Raw genomic sequence first — 18,621 nt, 5'->3', positions numbered from 1 at the left:
TATGAGATATGCAGCCTGGACCAAGGCGGCTTGCTCCAGCTAGCCTTCTTGTGGGACCCAAACTGCTCCCCAGCTCCCAGTGGTGCTGGAGCTCAAGAACCATCTTGGCCCAGATTCATTCAAAGGAGTTGAGATGAGCTTTCTGGGCAACTGGTGGCCTCCATAGGAAAGAGGAATGGGGGTGTTTCTTCCTCTGTTTCCCACCTCTTACTCCCCTCTTCCTTTTATTTAAGGAATTCTGGAAGTTGCTAGCAGCCAGGGTAACATGTATACCCCCTCGATGGTGGTGGTGGGGTTATAGGAGGATCCCCTCACCTAGCTGTGTGGTGTATTTGGCAGACGAAAATTCTACCACTGAACCACCCTAGCACCTCTGGGTGTATGTGTACAGCCTGCTGCTTCAGGATCCTCAAGGCCAGTCTTAGCAACTGCCTTGATATCCTGATCCACTGTAGCACCGTTTCCTGCCTTAAAGGTTTGGGACACTGAGATTAGATGCCTGAGCTGGGCCCATTAGAAGGAACACCTTAGGACAGAGAACAAGAAGGTCAGCCTACTATGTGCTCCTTGGGCACTTCCTTTAGAGATGGGGAACAGCCTCAGCAGTTGTGACTTGCTCAAGGTCAAAGACCTTGGTGTCTGCCTTAGGTCCACTGCTCTTTGCGCCATTCAAAGCTGTGGGCTGATAACCACAGCACAAGCTGCTGAGCCCATCTGATAGTCCTCTCCACCTCGTTATGGTCCCTGTCCCTAGGGCATCCCCAGCTCCCGTAGTCCCTCCCTGTCCTGAGCCTACACCTTGGCGGTGTTGGGATGAACTGACAATTATACCAGGTGGGGGTTGACAGCATTCGCCCCCTCCAGTGTCTTCACTCAGTTACCGGCACCCGGTTTTGTCTTGTCGCACTGCTCTGAGGTGCGCCAGTGGCTCTGGCGCCTCCGGAGTACACCACGCAGCCCACTACTGCGGAAGGAATGGGCCAGGCTCCAGGGACCTCGTGGAGTCCGGAAGGTTCCCGATGGTGGCAGAGCTCCCCAACCAGAGCTAGAAGCAGTTGCAGAGCACCCGTTTTGCGAGAGGACAGGGGGCGGAAGGAGGGAGTAACAGCCCTCAAAAGGTTGGAAGTCCAGGGACAGCCTGGGCTCCGTAGGGCAAAGGATTGGAAGCCGCCGATCCTTCGCCTTTATTCGTCGGGTAAATAAGCGTCGAGGGTACAGACGCACGGGTGTCTACTGAGGGGTGAAGGAGCTGCAGCCAAGATGCCACCCGGCGCCGGTCTTTGTGGCTGCTGTTATGAATATTCACGATGCTTTGGGCCAATCAACGTCTGAACAGCTTAAAGCACACCAATCGGCTTACTGCATGCAGATAAGCATCGTAACGCGCGGCTTTTCCTAAAACGGGCGGGGACTGGACAGCGGCTAGGAACGGAACCCAGAGTCGAAGGAGCTTGGTTTCCGGAGGAGTGTGTCCGCGCAATTGAACGACTTTATGTCACTTCCTATCGGACCGGCGGAAGTTGCTTCCGAGCGCGTTGAGCTTTGGAGAAGTGGGTGCCGGTGGTGGCAGAGGTGCTTGTGTTTTTGTCGGTACAGGAGAGTCGCTATGGCGGCGGTGGATTCGGATGTCGAATCGCTGCCGCGTGGGGGGTTCCGCTGCTGCCTCTGCCACGTTACTACAGCCAACCGTAAGCGGTGGCTAGTGAGGGACCCGGGGGTGGTTGCGGGCTTTCGTCTTTTGATCCTGGCGAAAGTTAGGGTTATAGGTAATCGTTCCTGTCAAGTCGGTTGGTAGGGTCTCTCACCTCCGTTTTTACTCAGCAAGTCCGAGGGGATTTGGAGAGTCGGGAAAGTCCCACCACATTACACTCCTCCTCAGTATATGAAATCTCCACAACGCAAGTTTAATTGTTTTATTACTTCTTTAACCATCATCTATTGGACATATGCTCTGTGCCTGGTATTCTGCTGATCTTTAGGGTGGGGGAAGGGGGTTCAGAGATGAAGAAGCTCACCGTCTAGAGATTGAGAAAGTTTCAATGCTTTATAGATATGTTTGGAGAACTGTGGGACCACAGAGAATCAGTAACTAAATCAGAGAAGCCCTACCCAGGACCTACTCAAAGGCGGGGACAGATGACATAGGTGGCATGAATGACTAGACCATAAGGTACCAGTGAGGAAGAGACAGAAGGTGGGTTTGGAAAAATAGACAAGGTTCTTGTATGACAGACAAGGGGTTCACTTTAACTTCAAATTCCACTTTTTTTTTGAGACAAAGTCTTGCTCTGTCACCCAGGCTGCAGTGCAGTGGTGTGATCTTGGCTCACTGCAGCCTCAACCTCCTGGGCTCAAACCATACCCCTGGCTAGCCTCCCAAGTAGTTAAGTCTACAGGCGTGCACCACCGTACTTGGCTAATTTCTTTCTTTTTTTTTTTTTTTTTTGAGACAGAGTCTCACTCTGTCGCCCAGGCTGGAGTGCAATGGCATGATCTCGGCTCACTGCAAGCTCCACCTCCCAAGTTCAGGCCATTCTCCTGCCGCAGCCTCCCGTGTAGCTGGGACTACAGGCGCCCACCACCACGCCCAGCTAATTTTTTGTATTTTTTAGTAGAGACGAGGTTTCACCATGTTAGTCAGGATGGTCTCGATCTCCTGACCTCATGATCCGCCCACCTCGGCCTCCCAAAGTGCTGGCATTACAGGCCTGAGCCACCGCGCCCGGCCTACTTGGCAAATTTTTAAATTTTTTGTAGAGATGTGTTTTCACCATGTTGCCTAGGCTGGTCTCCAATTCCTGGCCTCAAGCGATCTTCCCATATTGGCCTCCCAAAGTGCTGGGATTACAGGCACGAGCCAATGTGCCCAGCCCTACTTTTGAAGTCTGGAATCACAATGTTCCCTAAACAGGGTTTACTTCCATTCTTTTTCACTGTGAATGGCACTATCACTGTTCATCCAGTAAGCCAAGCCAGAAACCTAGGAGTCTTCCTTGGCCCCACATTTACTTTGGTGATATCAAGCAGCTAACTCAATAAAATAACAGCAACGGCTAGTTTTTCAACATTTATCGTGTACCAGACTCTCTCTGCCAAGTGATATATTTGAATAATACCTGTGTGTGAGGTGCTAGGTACTGTTATTTCCATTTTATATCTGAGGAAGTTGATGCACAGTGAGGCTTCATAACTTGACCAGGGTCTCACACAGCTTGACAGAGCTGGGATTTGAACTTGGGCAATGTGATTTCAGATCCTGCCTTTGACATCACTATATCATACCATGTCCAAAGATGATCCATGAAGTATTCCAGGATCCAAATTTTTTTAGTTCTTGTGTAGATGACCTGGATAAGTTACCTGTTAATTTCTTTCCATCTCTACCTAGCACAAATAGGTGGTTTAAGAAATACTTTACTATCATACTGTTCTTTAAGTAAAAATAAACAAAATACTTATAGTGTAGCCAGTTCTCCTGGGAACCCCCGTCTCTACTAAAAATACAAAAATTAGCCGGGTGTGATGAGACACGCGTGTAGTCCTAGCTACTCACGAGGCTGAGGCAGGAGAATTTCTTGAACCTGGGAGGCAGAAGTTGCAGTGAGTGGAGATTGCGCCACTGAACTCCAGTGGGGGCGACAGTGAGACTCCATTTAAAAAAAATAAATTAAAAAGAATACTATTTAGACAAATGTATAAGAGAGGAAGGTGAAAGGAGCCAGGACTTTTTTTATTCAAAGGTCACAGTTTCTGTGGCTTGGAAGGATCAGTAAGATTTAGGTATGCAGAGAGCAAAGGCAGACACGCTGAAGAGTGCTTTGCATGTTTTTGTCTCACGCTTGTCTTTGCAGGACCCAGCCTTGATGCCCACTTGGGAGGCAGAAAGCACCGGCACCTCGTAGAACTACGAGCTGCGAGAAAGGCCCAGCGACTTCGAAGTGTGTTTGTCAGTGGCTTTCCCAGGGATGTGGATTCTGCTCAGCTCTCTGAGTACTTCCAAGCATTTGGACCTGTGGCCAGTGTTGTCATGGACAAGGACAAGGTAAAGTGAATGGCTCTCGGGTTAAAGAATGAATCAGGGCTGGGCGTGATGGCTCACGCCTGTAATCCCATCACTTTGGGAGGCTGAGGCAGGCGGATTACCTGAGGTTAGGAGTTTGAGACCAGCCTGGCCAACATGGTGAAACCCCGTCTCTACTAAAAATAAAACATTAGCTGGGTGTGATGGTGCATGCCTGTAGTCCCAGCTACTTGGGAGGCTGAGGCAGGAGAATCGCTTGAACCCGGGAGGTGGAGGTTACAGTGAGCTGAGATCCTGGATGACAGAGCGAGACTCTGTCTTAAGAAAAAAAAAGAATGAATCAGATGTGCTGTGTACCAGAGACAAGAGGGAGAAACAAACAGCCTCTTTGAGCTGGTTCCTAATGTGGCTTGTTCTTGATGGACATCACAGTACTTGGGCTAGACCAGCTTTGGGAGCTTCTCACACCTCCCCCACCCCTTGAATTTTTATTTTTATTATTATATTTTTGAGTGCAGTGGCACAGTCTCAGCTCGCTGTGACGTCTGCCTCCTGGGTTCCAGCAATTCTCGCACCTTAGCCACCCAAGCAACTGGGATTACAGGCGCGTGCCCCCATGCCCAGCTAATTTTTGTATTTTTAGTAGAGACAGGGTTTCACCATGTTGGCCAGGCTGGTCTCGAACTCCTGACCTCAGGTGATCTGTGTGCCTCAACCTCCCAAAATGCTGGGATTACGGGCATGAGCCACTGCTCCCAGTCCCACCCTTTGGATTTTATCACTTCACCAGAGTTAGTCATTGGGGGATTTTTCTGTGTGTGTCATCTATTGATTCAGTGAATTCTTTGCAAAATATTTATTCACAGCTAACTTTGTACTAGCCACTATGCTTAGGGCTGCATTCTGAGTAGTGAATGGGATAGATATGGTCCCTGCTCTCACAGAGCCTATAGTCTAGAGGAGAAAGTAAACAATTAAATAAGTAATTATAGTGAAAGTTGATCCTTAAAGAACAACAGACATACCATTGGATCAACTCCACAAGAACCTGGTTGATAAACCAGTTAGCAGTTTATTAACTTACACTGAGAGGTACTAACGTTTGGTTAGAACACCCTGTCCTTTGGAAAGTGTTAGATAAACAAGCTTGTGCTTTTTGTGTTGCTTCCCTGTAGGCTTTGGTCCCTTGAAAAAAGTTCACTGTTGAGGTGCTGTGTTCCTTGGTCATACTGTGGTTCTGAGGCTGCACTCTTGTTATGTAGGCATGGCTTAGGTGATCCCAAATATCGCTTTGCAGCCCAGGTTATCTTTTAGAATGGGGTGGAGCCTGTGTTTGTTAGGGATTGCATTCAGCAACCAAACTACAAATGGCTTAAACAATAGGAGTTTAGTTTTTCTCATGTAACAAGAAGTCCAGACCTGGACAGTTCAGGGATTTGCTGTTTTCCTGCTCTGCCATTATTGGCATGTGGCTCTTCATAGTTATGATACTGCTGCCCCATATCTTCAGGCAAGAAGAAGGGGCAGGTTTTAGAGCAGAGTATAAAAGGTTAGTGTCGGCCAGGCCCAGTGGCTCACACCTGTAATCCCAGTACTTTGGTAGGCTGGGGTGGGCAGATCATGTGAGGTCGGGAGTTCGAGATCAGCCTGACCAACATGGAGAAACCCCGTCTCTACTGAAAATACAAAATTAGTGGGGCATGGTGGCACATGCCTGTAATCCCAGCTACTCGGGAGGCTGAGGCAGGAGAATCACTTGAACCCGGGAGGTGGAGGTTGCAGTGAGCCGACATCGCGCCATTGCATTCCAGCCTGGGCAACAAGAACGAAACTCCGTCTCAAAAAAAAGGTTAGTGTCAGCTGAGTCTGAGTCCCCTCCTCTCTCTATTTTTTTTTCCTTTTATTCTGAGAAAAATGCGTTTTCTTTTTCCTTGTTTTTTTTTTTTTTTTGAGAGGGAGTTTTTTTGTGGTAGAATTCTGGCCACTGAGATATAAGTAGAAGTTTACTGAGGAGGCCTTTAGAAAAAGTATTTCTCTCGGCCGGGCACAGTGGCTTACGCCTGTAATCCCAGCACTTTGGGAGGCTGAGGTGGGAGGATCAGCTAAGGTCAGGAGTTTGAGAACAGCCTGGCCAACGTGGCGAAACCCCATCTCTACTAAAAGCAGAAAAATTAGCTGGGTGTGGTGGCAGGCGCCTGTAATCCCAGCAAGCGATTCTCCCGCCTCATCCTCCCGAGTAGCTGGGACTGGAGGTGCGTGCCACCACACCCGGCTAATTTTTGTATTTTTAGTAGAGACCAGGTTTCACCATGTTGGCCAGGCTGGTCTCGAACTTCTGACCTCAGGTGATCCGCCCACCTCGGCCTCCCAAAGTGCTGGGATTACAGGTGTGAGCTACTGTGCCCGGCCTAATTTTTTGTATTTTTAGTAGAGACAGGATTTCTCCATGTTGGCCATGCTAGTCTTGAACTGCTGGCCTCAAGTGATCCGCCCACCTCAGCCCCGCAAAGTGCTGGGATTACAGGCATAAACCACTGTGCTCGGCCTAATGATTAACATTCTTATTGAGGAACTGCTATGCATCGTGTGCTAAGTACATTATATACACTTGCATCTAATCTCCACAACATTCCCTTGAGGGAAATGGTCAGTAGGCAGTTGGAGATTTGGGAGTTTAAGACACTGCTTGTGAGGCAATTACAAGTTACTTAACCTCTTTGAGTTTCAGTTTCTTAATTTGTAAAATGGAAATAATAATACATACCTTGTAGGTGTCTTACGAGCCTCAGACATCGTTTATGTGAACTGCTTAGTTTATAATAAGCCCTCAACAAATAGGAACTCTAGCTATGGATGGTGGTGTTGAGAGGACAAAAATGGCAAGGACACAGGCTCCTTATTTTTATTTATTTATTTATTTATTTGAGATGGAGTTTTGCCCTTGTTGCCCAGGCTGGAATGCAGTGGCGTGAACTTGGGTTGGGGCGATCTCGGCTGACCGCAACCTCTGCCTCCCGGGTTCAGGTGATTCTCCTGCCTCAGCCTCCCGAGTAGCTGGGATAACAGGCATGCGCCACCATGCCTGGCTAATTTTGTATTTTTAGTAGAGACGGGATTTCTCCATGTTGGTCAGGCTAGTCTGGAATTCCTGATCTCAGGTGATCCGCCTGCCTTGGCCTCCCAAAGTGCTGGGATTACAGGCGTGAGCCACCGTGCCCGGCCTGTTTATTTATTTTTGAGGTGGAGTCTCATTCTGTCGCCCAGGCTGGAGTACAGTGGCGCGATCTTGGCTCACTGCAACCTCTGCCTCCCGAGTAGCTGGGTTTACAGGCGCCTGCCACCATGCCCGGCTAATTTTTGTATTTTTAGTAGAGACGGGTTTCACCATGTTGGCCAGGCTGGTCTGGAACTCCTGGCCTCACATGATCTGCCTGCCTTGGCCTCCCAAAGTACTGGGATTACATGCATGAGCTACCACGCCCAGCTGACACAGTCTTCTGAATCTGCCAATCCTGCCCTCCCTGATGCCTTCTGTGAGGTTCTGGAGAAAAATAGGAGCACAGACAAGCCCAGTGAAAGAGACTCTTAATTTCCAGCTGGGGCTTTGGTTACAGACTTGGTGGTGTACTGCAGTCTGGTAAACTGTGGTTTATTAGAGTCAGAAGACTGGCCTGGGCAGGTCCAAGTAGCTACCTTTGTCCTTGGCTTCACTTCAGTTCTTTGCTGTGTTTGGCATAAGGGTAGAAGTAAGTCTGTGCATGGTGTTGTGCCCCTATCATCCCAGCTACTGAGGAGGCTGAGGCAGGAGGTTCGCTTGAGCCCAGGAATTCAAAGCTACGGTGAGCTATAATCACATCACTGCACTCCAGTCTTGGTGACAGAGCAAAATCCTGTCTGTAAAAAAAGAAGGGTGTGGCCGGGCCAGGTGACTCACACCTGTAATCCCAGCACTTTGGGAGGCTGAGGTGGGCAGATCATCTGAGGTCAGGAGTTCGAGACCAGCCTGGCCAACATGGTGAAGCTGTCTCTACTAAAAATACAAAAAAATTAGCTGGGTGTAGTGGCAGATTCCTGTAATCCGAGCTACTCAGGAGACTGAGGCAGGAGAATTGCTTGAACCCGAGAGGCGGAGGTTGGAGTGAGCCGAGATCGTGCCACTGCACTCCAGCCTGGGCAACAGAGCGAGACTCCTTCTCAAAAAAAAAAAAGTAAAATAAAATAAATAAATAGTATACAATTCATTGGTTGGTTATTTGCTATTGGGTAAAAAAATAAATAAAAAGTATACAATTGGCCGGGCGTGGTGGCTTACGGCCTGTAATCCCAGCACTTTGGGAGGCTGAGGTAGGTGGATCACCTAAGGTTAGGAGTTGGAGACCAGCCTGGCCAACATGGTGAAACCCCATCTCTACTAAAAATACAAAAAATTACCTGGGTGTGGTGGCGGACACCTATAATCCCAGCTACTCCGGAGGCAGAAAGCAGGAGAATCACTTGAACCTGGGAGGCAGAGGTTGCTGAGAGCCAAGATCGTGCCACTGCACTCCAGCCTGGGTGACAGAGCAAAACTCCATCTCACAAAAAAAAAAAAAAAAGTATTCAATTTAGGGGTGGGTGTGGTGGCTGATACCTGTAATCCCAGCCCTTTGGGAGGCCAAGGTGGGAGGATCACTTGAGATCAGGAGTTCGAGACCAGCCTGGCTAACGTGGTGAAACCCCATCTCTAATAAAAATACAAAAATTAGCCAGGTGTAGTGGTGCGTGCCTTTGATCCCAGCTACTAGGGAGGCTGAGGTTGGATAATGGCTTGAACCCGGGAGGCGGAGGTAATAATGAGCCGAGAGTGTGCCACTGTACTCAAGTCTGAGCGACAGAGAGACTCTGTCTCAAAAAAAAAAAAAAGTATACAATTCAGTGAGTGTTAGCATATTCACAGGGTTCTGCAACCCTCATGACTGATTCCAGAATGTTTTTACCACTCCAAAAAGAAACCCCTTATCCTTTCTTGGTTACCTCCCATTTGTGATTCAGGCCTGTGTACTGGTGAAGCCATCCTCCGGGTTGAGTTAATTATTATGTATGGTGTGAGGTAAAGGTTCAACATCATTGTTTTGCATGTGGCTATCCAGTTGTCCCAGCACAATTTGTTGACAAGACTGTTCTTTCCCCATTGAATCTTCTTGACACCGTTGTTCAAAATCAGTTGACCACAGATGTGTGGGTTTCTTTCAGGGTCTCAATTCCATTCCCTTCATCTGAATGTCTATCTTTATGCTAGCACCACTCTGTCTTGGTGCTACCTTACTGTAGCAGGAACCTTTTTATAAACAAGATGAGGGTCCAGCTTTACCATTGGAGGATATAAAAGAATATGGACTTTTTTCCCTAAAGCAGTCCTGTTTTTCCTCTTTTTTTTTTTTTTTGAGATGGAGATTTGCTCTTGTTGTCCAGACTGGAGTGCAATGCACAATCTCTGCTCACAGTAACCTCCGCCTCCCGGGTTCAAGCAGTTGCCTCCTGAGTAGCTGGGATTACAGGCATGTGCCACCATATCCAGCTAATTTTGTATTTTTAGTGGAGATGGGGTTTTGCCACGTTGATCAGGCTGGTCTTGAACTCCTGACCTCAAGTGATCCACTCGCCTAGGCCTCCCAAAGTGTTGAGATTAGGCGTGAGCTACTGTGCCCGGTGTTTTTCCTCTTCTTGCTAATATTTTACCTTTAAAAAAATATGGCCAGTGAATATCACTGAACTCACCAACTTACAACAATATAGTTGTTATACTGCTGTTATTCCTAGATGGTGAGTTCTTGAAGACAGGGTTTATGAGTTTGTATTTATGCCTAGCACAGTGTTCATTACATGAATTGATTTTTTTTTTTTTGGAGACAGAGTCTCGCTCTATCGTCCAGGCTGGAGTGCAGTGGTACCATCTCAGCTCACTGCAAGCTCCCCTCCTGGGTTCACGCCATTCTCCTGCCTTAGCCTCCCAAGTAGCTGGGACTACAGGCGCCCACCACCATGCCCGGCTAATTTTTTGTATTTTTAGTAGAGATAGGGTTTCACCGTGTTAGCCAGGATGGTCTCTATCTCCTGACCTCGTGATCCACCCACGAGGGTGGATCTCCTGACCTCGTGATCCACCCAGCCTCCCAAAGTGCTGGGATTACAGGCGTGAGCCACGGCGCCCAGCTGCATGAATTGATTTTTTAAAAGATTTTTAAAGTGGACTCATTCCGTTACATGGATCCTTAATAAATGTTAAAAAAATTCCAGTTATATCAGGAAAAGTTATAGGGTGAGTCATAGTGTAATCACATCATTGGGAAGAGTAGGGGACAGAAATAATGTAGATAAAATGAGGTTTTTAGAGGCAGACTGGGGTGAGAGTAAAATGTGTGGAATAGGAGTGAGGGAAAGAATTGTTTTCTACTTTTTTTTTGAGACAGGGTCTCGCTGTCTCTCAGGCTGGTGTGTAGTGGTGCAATCACAGCTCACTGCAGCCTCAACATCCTGGGCTCAAGTGATGCTCTTACCATAGCCTCCCAAGTAGCTGGGACTACAGGTGTGTGCTGCCATGCCTGGCTAATTTTCTTTTTCTTTTTTCTTTTTTTTTTTTTTTGAGACAGGATGTGGCTGTGTCACCCAGCCTGGAGTGCAGTGGTGCGATCTCGGCTCACTGCAATCTCAGCCCCCGGGCTCAAGCAATCCTCCCATCTCTTCCTCTCCAGTAGCTGGGACTACCTAGCTAATTTTAAAAAATTGTACTGGCCAGGTGCAGTGGCTCACACCTGTAATCCCAGCACTTTGGGAGGCCGAGTTTAGGAGTTTAGGAGTTAGAGACCAGCCTGGCCAATATGGTGAAACCCCATTTTTACTAAAAATACAAAAATTAGCTGGGCAGGGTGGCATGTGCCTGTAATCCCAGCTACTCGGGAGGCTGAGGCAGGAGAATCGCTGGAACCTGGGAGGCAGAGGTTGCAGTGAGCCGAGATCACCCCACTGCACTCCAGCCTGGGTGACAGAGACTCCATCTCAAAAAAAAAAAAAAAAATTGTTTGTAGAGATGGGATCTCGCTATGTTGCCCTGGTTGGTCTCCAACTCCTAGGCTCAAGCAGTTCTCCTGCCTCAGCCTCCCAAAGTGCTGGGATTACAGGTATGAGTCACTGCACCTGGCTGAAAATTGCTTTTCTAAATATGTCCCATTATTATGAAAACAGCAAGCAAATAATTCTCAATTTATGGGATAGTCTCCATTTCAAATATTCTCATCCACTGTAGATCACATGCTTAGATTCTTGGTTCCAAAATCATCATCTCTGCCCCTGTTGTTTACCAGGGAGTGTTTGCCATTGTGGAGATGGGGGACGTGGGTGCTCGAGAGGCTGTCTTGTCACAGTCCCAGCACAGCCTGGGAGGACATCGCCTGCGTGTCCGCCCACGGGAGCAGAAGGAGTTCCAGAGCCCGGCCTCCAAATCCCCCAAGGGAGCAGTCCCCGACAGTCACCAGCTGGCCAAAGCACTAGCTGAGGCTGCAGACGTGGGGGCACAAATGATAAAGCTTGTGGGGCTGAGGGAGTTGTCCGAGGCTGAGCGGCAGCTTCGGAGCCTGGTGGTGGCCCTGATGCAGGAGGTCTTCACAGAGTTCTTCCCTGGTAAGTTACCTCCCCTACTACGTCTGAGCCCTCCCTGGCCTTTGCTCCCCTGTGTCTGTATCCCCAGTCCTCCCTCCGCTAGAGGTGTTTGGTTGCTCTTCCATCTTTGTGCTCCCTTTTGTTCTTCTTCCCCCTGCTCCTCCCTAACTTGTCTTGACCTTTCTTCTCTGCTCGGCCCCAGGTTGTGTGGTCCACCCTTTTGGCTCTTCCATAAATAGCTTCGATGTCCATGGCTGTGATCTTGACCTCTTCTTGGATCTGGGTGACTTGGAAGAGCCCCAGGTGAGTGAGTGTCCCAGGGAGGCAGCTGGGAAGAGTCCATGAGAATGGCCATGTGACTGGGCAAGTCCTTTAGCTCTCCATGTCTTAGTTCCTCATCTACAATGCAGATAATAGGACCTACCTGAGTTTATTGTAATTGGAGAGATGTGAATATGGATGAGTATTAGGATGAAAATGAACTGACAGGGCCAGGCGCAGTGGTTCACGCCTGTAATCCCAGCACTTTGGGAGGCTGAGGTGGGTGGATCACCTGAGGTCAGGAGTTCAAGACCAGCCTGGCCAACATATAGTGAAACCCCCATCTCTACTAAAAAAAAATTACAAAAATTAGCTGGGTGTGGTGGTGTACACCTGTAGTCCCAGCTACTTGGGAGGCTGAGGCAGGAGAATCACTTGAACCCAGGAGGCAGAGGTTGCAGTGAGCCGAGATTGCGCCACTGCACTTCAGCCTGGGTGACAGAGGGAGACTCCTTCTCAAAAAAAAAAAAAAAAAGAAAAAAAAGAAAATGAATTGACATGGATACCTGGCAGTCGTAACAAAAAAAAAATTTCAAAATGGTACGTACAATATGATCTTATTTTGGAAAAAATATATTAAGAAATATACAATAAGGTCCTTTTAGTTTTGCTTATGTGTATTTTCTTTTTTTTTTTGAGGCACAGTCTAACTCTGTCACCCAAGCTGGAGTACAGTGCTGTGATCTCGGCTCACTGCAACCTCTACCTCCTGGGTTCAAGTGATTCTCGTGCCTCAGCCTCCCAAGTAGCTCGGAATACAGGCACATGCCACCATGCCTGGCTAGTTTTTTGTATTTTTAGTAGAGGTGGGGTTTCTTCATGTAGGCCAGACTGGTCTTGGACTCCTGGCCTCAAGTGATCTGCCCACCTTGGCCTCCCAAAGTGCTGGGATTACAGGAATGAGCTACCATGCCTGGCCACTTATCTGTATTTTCTAACATCTAATGTACAGATTCTGTTTAGGAAAGGATTATTATTATTACTTAGAAATAGGGTCTCACTGTGTTTCCCAGGCTGGTCTCGAACTCCTGGGCTGAAGGAATCCTCCTGCCTCATTCTCCCAAATTGCTGGGATTACAGGTATAAGCCCCCATGCCCAGCCTATTATTATTTTCAAAAAATAGACTTGGCCAGGTGCGGTGGTTCACGCCTGTGTAATCCCAGCACTTTGGGAGGCCAAGGCAGGTGGATCACCTGAGGTCAGGAGTTTGAGACCAGCCTGGCCAACATGGTGAAACGCTGTCTCTACTAAAAATACAAAAATTAGCCGGGTATGGTGGCACACGCCTGTAATTCCAGCTACTCGGGAGGCTAAGGGAGGAGAGACAGCTTGAACCCAGGAGGTGGAGGTTGCAGTGAGCCGAGATCGTGCCACTGCACTCCAGCCTGGATGGCAGATTGAGACTCCATCTCAAAAAAAAAAAAAAAAAAAAAAAAAAATAGACTTTATTTTTTAGAGCAGTGTTAGATTCACAGCAAAAGTGAGCAGAAAGTAGAGTTCCTATATGCCTGCTGCCCCCGCAACAGGAGTTTTTAAATGTTTTATCATTCTTTTTATCTTTCTCTACACACACACACTCTCTATTTATATTTTCTGAATCATCTGAGAGAAGGTTGCATGTATCACATTCCTTTACCCCTCTATATTTCAGTGTGTGTTATGCAAGAACAAAGGTATTCTAGTGTATAACCACAGTACCATTATCAAGTTGAGGAAATGTTACACTGGTACAAATGTAAACCTTTACAGACTCTACAGTCCATACTCTAATTTGGTCAGCTGTCCTGACAATGGACTGTTACAGTTTCTCTTTAGTCTGTAATAGTTCCTCTGTTTTTGTCTTTCACGACAATGACATTTTTTGCAGAGGTAGACCTTTTATTTTATAGAATTAAAAGGTTATCTTTAAAAAAAAAAAGGTTGCTGTGAAGATTAAATGAGTTAATATGTATAAAGCCCTTAAAATAGAGCTGAATAAGCTGGAAGTAATATTATCTTGAGAGATCCCTGCTGAGGGGACAGCAGAAGCAATTCACTCAGTTCATTTCTGTCCACAGCCAGTCCCAAAGGCTCCAGAATCTCCATCGCTGGACTCGGCCCTGGCTTCCCCTCTGGACCCTCAAGCCCTGGCCTGCACCCCAGCCTCCCCTCCAGATTCACAACCTCCAGCTTCTCCCCAGGATTCTGAAGCCCTGGACTTTGAAACCCCTTCCTCCTCCCTGGCGCCCCAAACTCCGGACTCTGCCTTGGCCTCCGAGACCCTTGCTTCTCCCCAGTCTCTGCCTCCAGCCTCACCACTGCTAGAGGACAGGGAAGAGGGGGACCTGGGGAAGGCCCCAGAACTAGCAGAGACCCCAAAAGAGGAGAAAGCAGAGGGGGCAGCAATGCTGGAGCTGGTGGGATCCATTCTCCGGGGCTGTGTCCCTGGGGTGTATCGAGTCCAAACTGTGCCCTCTGCCCGGCGCCCTGTGGTCAAGTTCTGTCATCGGCCTTCAGGTCTCCACGGTGACGTCTCCCTCAGTAACCGGTACCTTTCTTTTTTTCGAGATGACATTTCGCTCATTGCCCAGTCTGGAGTGCAATGGCGCCATCTTGGCTCTCCGCAACCTCTGCCTCCCAGGTTGAAGTGATTCTCCTGCCTCAGCCTCCCAAGTAGCTGGGATTACAGGCATGCGCCACCATGCCTGGCTAATTTTGTATTTTTAATAGAGACGGGGTTTCTCCATGTTGGTCAGGCTGGTCTCGAACTCCCGACCTCAGGTGATCACCTGCCTCGGCCTCCCAAAGTGCTGGGACTACAGGCGTGAGGTACCGTACCTTTCTTTGGGGCAGGCCAGCTGAGAATTCTGGGATGGGCCAGGAGAGAGTCTGGCTTGGGAAACTCCTGCACCTGCCGAGTCTCAAGTTTGCCCTTGTTTGGGACCATCCCTCTTTCTGTCCCTTATCTCCTCCTGCCTGGCTTCCAGTTCAGTGTTTGTAAAGTGTGTTCCTTAGAATATTACTTTCTTTCTTTTTTTTTTGGTGAGACGGAGATTTACTCTTGTTGCCCAGGCTGGAGTGCAATGGCGAGATCTCAGCTCACTGGATCCTCCGCCTCCCAGGTTCAAGCGATTCTCCTGCCTCAGCCTCCCGAGTAGCTGGGATTACAGGCAAGTGCCACCACACCTGGCTAATTTTGTATTTTTAGTAGAGATGGGATTTCACCGTGTTGCCCAGGCTGATCTCGAACTCCTGACCTCAGGTGATCTGCCCACCTCAGCCTCCCAAAGTGCTGGGATTACAGGCGTGAGGCACTGCGCCCTAGAATACTACTTTCAAGGGATGTAGAAAAGAGCTCTGTGGTTTAATAAATTTGGGAAATTCAAAATTAGATGCAAAAAGGTTTCTCCATTTCCTCCCTTCTCCCCTTGCCCTCTCTCCTTTCCTTCCTTCCTCTCTCCCTTCCTGTCTTTGTTTCTTTGCATAGTAAAGGCTCTGGGCAGTCTTTTTTTTTTTTTTGACATGGGATGTTGCTCTGTCACCCAGGCTGGAGTGCAGTGGTGTGACCATGGCTCATGAGCAGCCTTATAATAATGTGCTGTGAATGTCCAGGATGGGCGTACAGGATGAAGTGTTTCCCGAACTCCTTTGTCCTTTTGCACACTGTCTCACAAGATCAGTGAGCAACATTTGGGGAAACTGTTCTGGCCTTAATCCAGCTGGCCCCAGTTATGCAAGTCTGGAATGAAAGCTGGGGGTGGTAGGTTCTGACATCCCCAAGCCCTAACACCCTTGTCCCTGCTTTGTCCCAGGCTGGCCCTGCATAACTCCCGTTTCCTGAGTCTCTGCTCTGAGCTGGATGGTCGAGTCCGGCCCCTCGTGTACACCCTCCGCTGCTGGGCTCAGGGTCGGGGGCTGTCAGGTGAGAATGGATCAGGACAGACTTGGGGCTGAGTTGGTGTCAAGGACAAAAGCAGGGATTCAGGGAGAGAAGGGAGGTCAGAATGGGCACCAGGGTTGAGAAAACTGCCAGTGAGGGGATTAGGAGCACCTCTGATCTAACCGGAATTATTGCTTATTTGCCCAGGGAGTGGCCCCCTTCTCAGTAACTACGCCCTGACCTTGCTGGTGATCTATTTTCTTCAGACCAGGGACCCTCCTGTGTTGCCCACTGTGTCCCAGCTCACCCAGAAAGCAGGTACGCAGCCTAGCCTCCACCCTCTCCATCTTGTTAGCTTCCTCTCTCTTCTTCATCACACTTAGATACACAAAGCAACTCTGGGAATGAGATCTCTCTACCCCCACTCTCAATCTCCTTGCTTCCAGACTGACTCTCACCTTATTTACTTTCACAGGAGAGGGGGAACAGGTGGAAGTCGATGGCTGGGACTGCAGTTTCCCCAGAGATGCCTCAAGACTGGAGCCCAGCACAAATGTGGAGCCCCTCAGTGAGTTTGGGGAGCCTGGTAGAGGACTAGTAATGATTTCATCAACAGTAGGTAACATATATCACACTGTGTGCCAGGCATGGTTCTCACAGAAAGCCTGTGAGATACCTAATATTATTACTGCCATTTTACAGATGAAGAAACCATGTTTGGGAGCAATTAAGTGACTTGCCCAAGGTTACACTGCCTAGCAAGGAGCAGTAGCATCTGGGCAAGGACATCATGTCTGGGCAGGGAGAGAGGTTTGACCTCTTGTTTATAGGGATCAGACAAGCCTAGCTTCCTGGGACTCTGCTGAGCCCCTTGGAAGGGAAAAAGAAAGTCCTGCTAAGGAAATGGCTCTGGTGCAGGACCTGTATCAGTTCTGGCCTCTAAGTGACCCCCCTTTCCCCACTCTTCCTCCTCCTCCAGGTTCCCTGCTAGCCCAGTTCTTCTCCTGTGTATCTTGCTGGGATCTTCGTGGCTCCCTGCTGTCCCTGCGGGAGGGCCAGGCACTGCCTGTGGCAGGGGGCCTGTCTTCTAATCTCTGGGAGGGTCTGCGCCTTGGCCCCCTGAATCTCCAGGACCCTTTTGACCTGAGTCACAATGTCGCAGCGAATGTGACCAGCCGGGTGGCTGGGCGACTACAGAACTGCTGCCGAGCAGCAGCCAATTACTGCCGAAGCCTCCAGTACCAGCGCCGTTCCTCCCGCGGTCGGGACTGGGGGCTGCTCCCCCTTCTGCAGCCCAGCTCCCCCAGCTCCCTGCTCTCTGCTACCCCGATCCCTTTACCCCTTGCACCCTTCACCCACCTCACTGCTGCCCTGGTGCAGGTATTCAGGGAAGCACTGGGGTGCCATATAGAACAGGGAACCAAGAGACCGTGGTCAGAAGGAGGTGGAACTGGGGGGTCCTCTCAGGGAGGGACAAGCAAAAGACTCAAAGTAGATGGACAGAAAAACTGCTGTGAGGAGGGGAAAGAGGAGCAGCAGGGATGTGCAGGGGACGGTGGGGAAGACAGGGTAGAAGAGATGGTTATAGAAGTTGGAGAGATGGTGCAGGACTGGGCCATGCAGAGCCCTGGGCAGCCAGGGGACCTGCCCCTGACCACTGGAAAGCATGGAGCCCCTGGAGAAGAGGGGCAGCCCAGCCATGCAGCCCTGGCAGAGTGGGGGCCCAAGGGACAAGAGGCAGCCCAAGGAGGGTCTCAGGGTGAGGCAGGGAAGGGGGCATCCCTGCCCTCCTCAGTGAGCTGGCGCTGTGCCTTGTGGCACCGAGTGTGGCAAGGGCGGCGGCGAGCCCGTAGACGCTTGCAGCAGCAAACCAAGGAAGGAGCTGGAGGTGGCGCTGGCACAAGAGCAGGGTGGCTGGCGACTGAGGCTCAGGTCACCCAGGAGCTGAGAGGACTGAGTGGTGGTGAAGAGAGGCCAGAAACTGAGCCCCTGCTGAGCTTTGTGGCGTCTGTCTCCCCGGTTGACCGAATGCTCACTGTGACCCCGCTCCAGGATCCCCAAGGCCTGTTCCCTGATCTCCATCATTTCTTACAGGTTTTCCTCCCTCAAGCACTTCGACATCTCAAGTGAAAACATGGCCCCTAAAGGGCAATAAAGCTGCTAGTTTAATACAGTCTTCCCGTTTCCTTTCATTTCCATCATTAATCCTCCTTCCCCTCCCCCAGAACTTCATGCAGCTGCTCTCCTCTGACCCCAAACATGGGTCTCTCCCTGCTGCTCTCCACCCCAGCAGCTGCTCCTTCCCACAGTTCGCACAGCTCGAGGGGAGTGCGGGGGCAGCACCGCGCGTGGCACCTGGCACCCGCGCAGAGTTCCTGAATGGCAGAGCGGTGGGTGGCTCGAGCAGTACTGAGAAGAGCCAGGCTTGCCTCCACATTCTTCCTGTCGCCTCAGATTTATGGGGACAAGGACGGAGATTTGCGTTCAGGGTTCTTCATTCTCTCCTTTAAACGAGGAGAGTTCATCCCGTTCTTAAAATGGGTAAGAGATTTCAAACCTGAACCTGGGTCAAAAGCCATGAACATCAGAAGCGACGATGTCAGCGTCAGCCCCTCCAGGGGCCGAGTCCGGAGGAGGTGGGAGGGACAGGGCGCGTTCTCCCTCATGTCCCTGCCCTGCTCCGGCCCGGTGCCCTTCTCGCAGTAACAGCACCCTGGAGCTGTAAGGGGTTGGATGTGAGCAAACCTCATTTTGGCAGGCAGGTTCAGACCGGGCCCCTGTTAG

The 18,621-nt window shown here is 49.6% G+C and overlaps 1 protein-coding gene across 6 annotated transcripts; it reads left to right on the top strand.

Annotated features, from left to right (window-relative positions):
* Nucleotides 1-1,518: 1,518 nt before the first annotated feature.
* Nucleotides 1,519-18,006, top strand: TUT1 (terminal uridylyl transferase 1, U6 snRNA-specific). Of its 6 annotated transcripts, XM_058438810.1 has the most exons (10): nt 1,718-1,960; nt 2,051-2,194; nt 3,852-4,042; nt 11,362-11,677; nt 11,859-11,959; nt 14,036-14,505; nt 15,770-15,879; nt 16,045-16,155; nt 16,313-16,405; nt 16,817-18,006. In XM_058438810.1, exons 3-10 carry the CDS (start codon nt 4,028-4,030, stop codon nt 17,965-17,967), a joined length of 2,367 nt encoding a protein of 788 aa, XP_058294793.1. In that variant the 5' UTR covers nt 1,718-1,960; nt 2,051-2,194; nt 3,852-4,027; the 3' UTR covers nt 17,968-18,006. The 6 variants fall into 6 exon arrangements, with proteins under 6 accessions (XP_032008981.2, XP_032008984.2, XP_058294794.1 ...); XM_032153090.2 differs by lacking the exons at nt 1,718-1,960; nt 2,051-2,194 and adding an exon at nt 1,519-1,688; XM_032153093.2 differs by lacking the exons at nt 1,718-1,960; nt 2,051-2,194 and adding an exon at nt 1,519-1,688 and having other exon boundaries at nt 16,104-16,155; nt 16,817-17,068.
* The last annotated feature ends 615 nt before the right edge of the window (nt 18,007-18,621 follow it).

This window comes from Hylobates moloch, unplaced genomic scaffold (assembly GCF_009828535.3).
Source record: "Hylobates moloch isolate HMO894 unplaced genomic scaffold, HMol_V3 SCAFFOLD_5, whole genome shotgun sequence".
Taxonomy (NCBI): Eukaryota; Metazoa; Chordata; class Mammalia; order Primates; family Hylobatidae; genus Hylobates; species Hylobates moloch.
This window is presented reverse-complemented; position numbering and strand designations above follow the sequence as displayed.

Excerpts from the sequence above, each read along its gene's own strand:
- TUT1 (XM_032153090.2), top strand. The coding sequence starts at position 1,607 with ATGGCGGCGGTGGATTCGGATGTCGAATCGCTGCCGCGTGGGGGGTTC. Across the intron at positions 4,043-11,361 it reads TTGTCATGGACAAGGACAAG|GGAGTGTTTGCCATTGTGGA; the intron begins GTAAAGTGAATG and ends GTTGTTTACCAG. Across the intron at positions 15,880-16,044 it reads TCAGGGTCGGGGGCTGTCAG|GGAGTGGCCCCCTTCTCAGT; the intron begins GTGAGAATGGAT and ends TTATTTGCCCAG.